Source organism: Carassius gibelio, chromosome A17 (genome assembly GCF_023724105.1).
Source record: "Carassius gibelio isolate Cgi1373 ecotype wild population from Czech Republic chromosome A17, carGib1.2-hapl.c, whole genome shotgun sequence".
Lineage (NCBI taxonomy): Eukaryota > Metazoa > Chordata > Actinopteri > Cypriniformes > Cyprinidae > Carassius > Carassius gibelio.
In genome coordinates, this window is record NC_068387.1 from 7,909,635 (window position 1) to 7,918,884 (window position 9,250).

Below are 9,250 nucleotides of genomic sequence, written 5' to 3' on the forward strand. Positions count from 1 at the left end.
TCACCAAGTGCTTCTGCTGTGCATTAAGGACAGGACGGAGAGGAAGTGATGTCAGCTATATTTCGCTCAACTGGGAGTTTATTACTCAGAAAATCAGTGATAGATCTTTTAAGGTTGATGAAACAGTGAGGGGAAAACACATGAATCTTTTTGATTAAATACTCATTTAATTACAAAATCTTTTACAAACTGAGGTCAAAGTCAATATCATCAGCTGTCTGTAGACTAACATATTTCACCTGTTATTTAATATTGTTATAGCAGACTGCCACCTGTTGACTAAAGCTGTCACTGATCTTTTATGCAATAGTGTTTTTCTACAGCACTCTCCAGTCTTTGATACACACAGAAATATATATCACTGTCATCTGACTCTAGATCCTTTAAAAAACAGACCCATTGAAACATTACATTTAAATATATATTTGACCAAATATTTGATACCTTGGCCGCAGCACAATAACAGAATCAGTGAAATAAAGATTGTAATAAAGATTCCCAAGCTTGCTCAATTAAACTTGTTTTACAGGATGTGACCTGAAAGAGCACAAACTAATCATGAATATGCAACTGATATTTATATGGCAAGAGGAAGGTGAAATTCAACTAAACCCTTGAGCAGGTGGAAAGAGCTGCTGTGGTTAATCGTGCAGCACTGGTGCTTTTATCTCAGAGCTTTTTGTATTGTGACATGACTTCACATCACACTGTGTAAACTAGCTGCGCAGTAGTACATTGCACTGTCACCGGCTTCAAGGTGGAGGATTTTTAAGGAACCCTTCTTGGTTCCATCTCCGTCCAATTTGATTTTTTCATTAAACTTATCCTCTGGGACAGAACTGGTACTCCAGGTATATCCCAGCAATGTAAAGTCATGGCCGAGTGTTTGTTTGTACCAAAGGATCATATTGTAAGATTGTATGTCGTGTTCGCATACAAGTTCTGCAGTGTTTCTCTCGGATTGAATCAGATTTGACGGGCTCTGATTAACACTTCCATTAACAGCAAAACCTGTAAAGAAACAAAAAGTACAATATACTTAATTGTAAATATGTGTTAATATTATTTAATATAAAATAGTTACCTGTAAGCCGAAGCAACAAGACAAGGAGAACTCTGATCATGTTGATTTAGATTGTAGAAATATTCTAAATGAAAAGAAATGTTCAGTTTGATCTCTCTCTTGGATGTTGCAACATAAACCGCCCCTCAGTAGTTCTACACAAATTCTATTATGGACCCTTAGCGTCCTCTATCTGCAGGTTTTGTAACTGCTGCAATTTCCTGCCAAGGGTTTAGGCTGCGAAGAAAGTTTGGAAATGAAATGTTTGTCTCCATGTTTGTTAATGAATGCTTGAATCACCTTATATACAAAACAAATAAACTATAATCATGATGATCTCAGATATTTTATGCTATTCATTTTGAAAGACCCTGACCTCATTTAATAATTCATTTCCAGCTCGGGGTTGTCATATTTAAGATTAAGAAACCCTATGAACTTGAAACCCAAGATGTCTTTTTCGTACCAAAGAATGCGGTCGTAGCCTGCTATATTGTGTGTGCATCTGATTACAGCAGATTCATCTTGGGTCTTTATGAGGCCACCAGGTGAAAACAGATTTACCAAAACATGCAGCTGTAATGAGAGAAAATACACATAATACAGTGCAAATCTGTTGAAGCAGCTGTGTGGCACAATTTCACATTATAAATAAGTGAACTAAAAATGTTAGATAGAATTACCTGTGAGGCATACTAGAGAAACACCAACACTTAATAGAGTCATGTTTGTGTTACATGCTCAGTGACAATTCTATGCATTATGCTGGAAGGCACTTCTGACAGGAAATGATGTCATATCTGGGGGCGCTAATAACATAAGTATACACTATGCAACTTTTAGTCATCTAGTGGTTGATAGCACCATAAAGCTACAAGTTATTTGTGGATGAACGTTGTATCAGGATCTCACATTATCAAATGATCAAGTCAAACCCTGAGCCCTTCTGCAGGTGAGGCAGAGCTGATGTAGTGAAACAGACTAGAGAGTTTTTGTATTACTGTTTAACTGTTTATATCACTGTGAAGACTGGCTGCACAGAAATACACTGCGCTGTCATTATCTGAAAGATGTTTTATGGTTAGAGAACCACTTTTAGTTGCATCTCCTTTGAGTTCAACTTTGGCTTTAAAATCATCCTCTCTTTGTGCAGTCTGCATCAGGAGATGTCCCAGTAATATCAGTCCCTGGCCGGGGGTTTGTTTGTACCAGAGGATCACATTGATGCTTGATGTGCTGTGCTGACATTCAAGCTGTGCATCATCTCCTTTTGCTTTATAAAGGACTGGAGGACTCTGATGAACCTTAGTACTGAAGACAGAGCCTGGGTAGCAAATAAGAGAGAAGTCAAAAAAATTAAAATAATAATTGGATAAACATTGTCACTCATTTGTTTAATAAGGTTTTTTTTTTTTTTACTCAGATAAAGATAATACCTGTGAGTCCCAGTACAACAGCAGTGACAGTGACATAAACTCTGATCATCTTGTCTTGTGCAGGTCAGAGAATGATTCTGAAGGAAGAGAACACATCCCCAAAAATTATGTCTTGAGATATGTCTCATGATCTGCCTCTGACAGCTGAACTGCAGCCTGTGATCGTTATAGATATATTTCATATAATAAATAAATAAATACAATTTTATTTTTTTAAGTAGTTTTGGTGGTTTCAAATAATTTTCCATTTTTTTTTCCCTTACACATTTTACTTTATGCTAACTGAAAGTCTCAAAATGAACTGTAACATGTCTATATGAGCTTGTGAAGTGCGTGTCTGAGCGCAGGCTGTCATTAAAGCAGAAGTGGAATATAGCAAATACTAAATGTATGTATATGAATGTAAATGTATATAAATTTGTTTTTTTTGTTTTTTTGCAGTCTCAAGAGGCCATTCACACTGCACCGGGTTTTGCTTTGAAAGACAAGAGAGGATGGCAGTGGAAAGATTTTATTTTTTACAGATTTTTTTATCGCTGTGTCTCTGCGTAGAATGCTGTAAAAGATCCACTCACTTTTCTTAACTAGACAGTGAATCAACATTTATGTGAGTATTACTGCAAATTTGGACGAACAGGCTGCACATTTATGGAATCACATTGCCACCTGTTGAACACTGTCACTTTTATTGTCTATGGACGCTTTTTTTGTTTAACTCTTGTCAAAGTTCACTGTACTGTTTGCTGTTTGACTGAGCAGAGATAGACAGCACTATCATCTGACTGCACATTGTTCACAGTCAGACATCTGCTCTCTGGAACAGTTTTAATGGCTGAAAATTAGTTAGGATCAAAACAAGGAATTTGTGAAACATATAGAGAAAAATACAAATATTTCGGTGAATATTTAAAGAGGTTATTCTTCTAATATTGTGTAATGGGTTTAAATACCTTGGTCCCAATGTAAAAACAGAATAATGCTTCTCATCTTGTTACACTGAGGAAGGCATTGGTTGAACTATAATCTTCTCTGATTATTCAAATTTCAGTTAATACAGGATGTGACATCATTATCATGGTAGTGGAGAACTCAGGGTGGGAAAAATTCTGAAATTAAGAATAGTCGTCCTTCACGTCTTGAGTTGGGATGAGAATTGAATTTACAGCATACTACAAGATTGTAAGTAACACTTTAAGAAAGACTTACTGGTGTTGTGTTCAATATTGGCACTGAATCAAAACTCACAGGTGTGGAGAGAAAACACTTTTAAAACAAGCCGTTTAAAAGAGGTTTTTGTATCAGACAGAGGTGATTCTGAGCACTGTGTAATAAGCTGCACAGAAATACACTGCACTGTCATTCAACATCAGGTTGCTGATAATTAAATTTCCATTTGTCTGTGCTTTTCCCTCCAATTTGATCTTGTTTTTAAATTCAGGCTCGGGATTCTTGTTATCATAAAGAAGGTATCCCATCAACTTTAAGCCAAATGAGTCCTGACTTTGTTTGTACCACAGAATTTGGTTATAGCTCTGTATGTTGTGAGTACAAGTGATCACAGCAGATTCATCTCGTTTCTTCAGTAGATCTTCAGGCGTCTGGAGAACAGTTTCACCAAGACAGACAACTGTGAAGAAAAAAGTTGTTTATAATAATGTTTAAAATAAAACAATTTGTAAATTGAAAAGTGAAGTGCATATGTGTTTATTATTACCTGTAAACATGATTAGACACAAAGATATGCTAAGGAACGTGTTCATCATGGTTTCTTTGATCAAGTTTTTCCTTCTGTGCAGTTAAAGGCCCAAGCAGGAGGAAGTGATGTCAGCTGTACAAGTTTATAACTGCTGAACCCTGAGAGAAAAAGAAATAAAATGGGGAAAATAAGATTCAACCTAGACAGAATGAGTTGCACATAAATATCAAAACTGATATACAATTCACAGTGAAAATGAAATTAAGGATTTATTCCTAAATTCTCTTTTTAAAACCACTTTATTTAAAAAGACATTTATTTTGTATCAGACTGAAATTTGTACCACCAATACATCTCTCTTTTAAGAAATTAGTTAGTCTTTTTTTTTCTGTACAATTCTATCCAGAATTTAATATACTGTGTTTTTACAGTATACTGGACATAATTAACTGTGTCTACAAGCAATGTGCAATGGGTCTACAAACACATTATTTTACAAATTAAGTTGAAGTTATTTTCTGTGATAATGGACAAACTGCCATAGATGGTGTCAACAGACTGTAACTTGTACCTATGATACTTCTAAATGTTTTGTTTCAGCTGTTTTGAAATGTTGCTTATTGTTATACCAGACTGCCACCTGTTGACTAATGCTGTCATTGTCTTTTTCTGCACCGAATGTTTTTGTACAGCATTCTCCAGCCTTTGACACACTGTGTTCACTCACGGCACAGAAATATATGCCACTGTCGCCTGGCTCGAGATCTTTCACTTTCAATGATCCACTTTCAACAACACTTTTGTGAGCTTCAAATCTCTTCACATCAACATCTCCAAATTCTGGATCACTACCACCAGTCATAGTGAATACAATGAGCCTCATAGTCTCTCCTGGACGCTGTCGGTACCAGTACATCTGGAAGTATAAACCTCCCTTATTGTGATTGCAGTTCAAAGAAGCAGAACCACTCTTTGGTTCCAAGAGAATTTTAGGCTCTTGAAAAACACCATCTCCACCCACAGCAGCTGTGGACAAAATTAAATTAAATTAATAAGAATGTCAGTTTATTGTTTCAGTTGCTATAAAGTTGTACATACCTTGACTGCAGCGCAGCAACAGAATCAATGTAATAATAGCACTAGTCATGTTGAGTTTTGATGGGAGAGTGAGTCTCAACCTTTGAACTGATTCAAACTCTAGCTTGTGTTGAACAGGATATGACATCACAGGTTGTAACCGTAATGAACAATACCGCATGAACATAAAATATATAAATAACTCCAAGCTCTGATTATTTTTATTTTTTTCCTAATTCAAAAATGTGATACTCAGAATTAAAGTGAATCTTTAATATGAGGACTCAAATGAATCCTTTATAATATTATTAAGCCTCATGAATAAATCCAACCTTAATTTGATGTTTTTACCATTCAATAATATGTGGTGATGCTTTCTATTGTTATTACAAGTAGTAGTAAATGCTTATCCAGAATAATACACTAGTACAAAGGACATTTACTTTTGCATCAACACCTCATTATTGCTCATTATTGGCAAATAACCAAAATTTAGTCACAAATATAATTAGAAAGCTAATGCTGGATATTTTGCTAATAAACCGTTTCTGTAACCGTCCGAAGGTTTTGTATTAGACAGTGGGAGTTAAAGCACTGTGTCATATGCTTCACAGAAAAACACTGCCATCCACTGTGAGGGTTTTAATATTGTTTTTAAATTCTGTTTCTATTTGATCAGTTTCACCATTAAGGTTTCCCATTAGTTTAAATCCCAGTGTCCCTGGGTTTGTTTGTACCACATCATAGGAAATAACTTGCTATATTGTGTGAACATATGAACACAGCTGATTCATCTCAGTCCTTTATTAATTTAGGAATAGTCTGGTAAATAATATTACTAAAAGTGGAGGCTGCAAAGAGACAAATAAATGAAATATTTAATAATAAAGTTTCGATAAAAGCTGATTTACTTACAGCTGTTGTATAATCCCTGTGAACCACATAAATGTATGTACAAAAATACTGTTTCTCTGTGCTGTAAATGCCATTTGACTAGTTCAGTCATCCTGGAACTACAAATGATAATGAAATATCAAAATAAAGCACACCCAGTAACTCATATGGATAGTTTTTAACAATATCACATTTAAAGTCCTAGCCCTCTCTTCTCTCCCATCACTTCTTCTCGCAGCTTTACTGTTGGTCATAAACTGGTCAAAATATAGTTAAAGAATTTCAAACATGTCAAATCATGTTAATGGATATGTATTTGGTGATGGGAACATGTAAGATTTGCTGCTGTTGCATGAACAGACATGAATATCCTATTCAATTCCATAGCAGATCTAGACATGTGGAGCTGTGGGAGGTGGAGGGAGTTATATAAAACAAAACACACAAATTTAGATAGATATTAAAATAAAATAAAATAATGTAGGATGCTCTGTGTTGACGAATGTTGAGTCATCTCTGAATTTATTTGCACATAAATTATTAAGCAGGATTTCCATCAAGAGATTATGATAACTATTGCATCTTCACTACTTGACATAGAGACGCATAATACCATACTCAACGTATTTTTCAGTGTTTTTCAAAATCTTAAACATTTGATACTGGACAAAGGAGAACTGGCCCCCTGACTCAGCCAATTTTTCCCAAGGTTTTTCTCCATTCTGTCACCGATGGAGTTTTGGTTCCTTGCCGCTGTCGCTTCTGGCTTGCTTAGTTGAGGGGACTTCATCTACAGTGATATCGTTGACTTGATTGCAAATAAATGCACAGACACTATTTAAACTGAACAGAGATGACATCATTGAATTCAGTGATCAACTGCCTTTAACTGTCATTTTGCATTATTGACACACTGTTTTCCTAATGAATGTTGTTCAGTTGCTTTGACACAATCTTTTTTGTTTAAAGCACTATTTAAATAAAGGTGACTTGACTTGACCTGACCAGGAGCACCTTAATAAAAAACAAAACACAATAAATGCATTGTGTGTTTGCATAGACCTGGTGAATAAAGTTAATTCTGATTCTGATTTGATTCTGATTCTGATCATTGATGAACCAGGTGGAAAGTGGGAGTGAATTTGCAGTCACTGATGGTCTTGTAACAGGGACTGAGTATTTGTTTACTAAGCAGAGGTGATTCTGAGCACTGTGTAATAATATTCAGTCAGTCAGTGTGAGTGTGTTGATGATCAGCTGATAGTCATGTTCTCTCTCTCTCTCTCTCTCTCTCTCTCTCTCTCTCTCTCTCTCTCTCTGCTGATTGATTCCACTATGATACAAATACAGGGCATGAAGGAAGGATGTCATCTAGGGTGGCAGCTTAATTTTCTCTCTTTAATGCATCTCTCTGATTGCAAACCATTGGTTTTCATTCAACAATGCATTATATGCAAGACTGTTTACTTGTACCAGACTGCCCCCCTTTGGATGGTATATTCCTTAATTTTGATAAGAATTGGGTTGAAGCTTTGTGTACAAGATGTTTTTGTACATCTGTGAACAAAACACAGAAACAGAAATCCCTGAACAGAAATACATGGCACTATTATCTGTCTGTGCATTCTTCACAGTAAGATATCGACTCTCAGGAATATGATTATCAGCCTCAAATTTACTTTGATCAAAATCTCCAAAGTCTGAGTCAGAGTCTCAAACCCTCTCATTTTCTCTGCATATAACAGTTCATCTGAGTGTTATTTTGTGTGCAGTTTATTTGGACAGAATTCCCCTGGAGAGTCAAAGAATGTCAGACTGTGAAACACCATGTCTGCTGGAAGCACCTGCTGAGAAATTATGATCATTGATAATTATTTATTTATCAACATAATAAAGTTTATTGTATCATTTAACATGATAATGCTCTAGATAAATAACCATTCATTGATTCCAACTAAGTGACAGGATTAGCAGAACAATGAACATGTTAAATGATGGCTGGGAGTGCAATAGTCATAGTTATGAGAGATGGTTCAAATTCTGCCTGTTAATACAGGATCTGAAATTTGGACAAACAAGCTCCATATTTGTTGAATCACACAGCTCTCTGTTGATCACTGTTACTGCAACTGTTTTATGGCAGCTGTTTTTGTTTCAGTGAATAATTTCCCAATTCCGCCCTTTTGGGGATATAAGCCATCAACCAGAGCTCTCCAGTCTGATAGTGTTTGCCTTCATCCTCCAAGTCTCAGTTCCATGCTGAAGCACTGACTTAACACTGGTGTTGAAAAGTTAGATTTTAGTTTCCAGTGTCAGCTCCTTGGAATTCCAGCTTTTCCTAAACTGGATGAAAGCAGCTCTGGCTTTACATATTCTGGCTTTGATATCCAGATTTGATATTTGATATTAACATTAGGAAATGTATATAAAGGGGTATATGAATCATGGCAGGAGCCTCTGTTCTTACATTTGATTATATTAGTGGATCAGAATCTGGAACTTCATGAAGATAGGCTAGATGCAGTGAATATGTAAAAAAAGAAAACAATTAAAGATACCAAAATGAAAGCAAAAAATCTTAGTAATGAATGACAACTTAAAGGGTAAGTTCACCCAAAAATGAAAATTATGTAATTAATGACTCACCCTCATGTTGTTTCAAACCCGTAAGACCTCCGTTTATCTTCAGAAAACAGTTTAAGATATTTTAGATTTAGTCCGAGAGCTCTCAGTTCCTCCATTGAAGCTGTGTGTACGTCTACTGTCCATGTCCAGAAAGGTAAGAAAAACATCATCAAAGTAGTCCATGTGACATCAGAGGGTCAGTTAGAATTTGCTGAAGCATCAAAAATACATTTTGGTCCAAAAATAGCAAAAACAACGACCTTATTCAGCATTGACTTCTCTTCCGGGTCTGTTGTGAGCACGTTCACAACACTGAACAAAACAACATGAACAAAAACTCTAGCCTTAAACCAAGCACAACGTTTTATCAGTATTTTCACACAAAGGTACAGCTTTTCTCCCTCTTAAGGTGTATACACATTTGCCATGTTTGGTTCGATTAAAACGAACCCTGGTGCG

At 35.8% G+C, this 9,250-nt stretch overlaps 1 gene segment (V, D, J or C); it reads right to left on the reverse strand.

Annotated features, from left to right (window-relative positions):
* Positions 1-4,766: 4,766 nt before the first annotated feature.
* Positions 4,767-5,457, reverse strand: LOC128031597 (T cell receptor beta variable 19-like). The segment is given in 2 exon segments: positions 4,767-5,221; positions 5,294-5,457. Coding segments are annotated over 2 exon segments (615 nt in total).
* Positions 5,458-9,250: the final 3,793 nt, after the last annotated feature.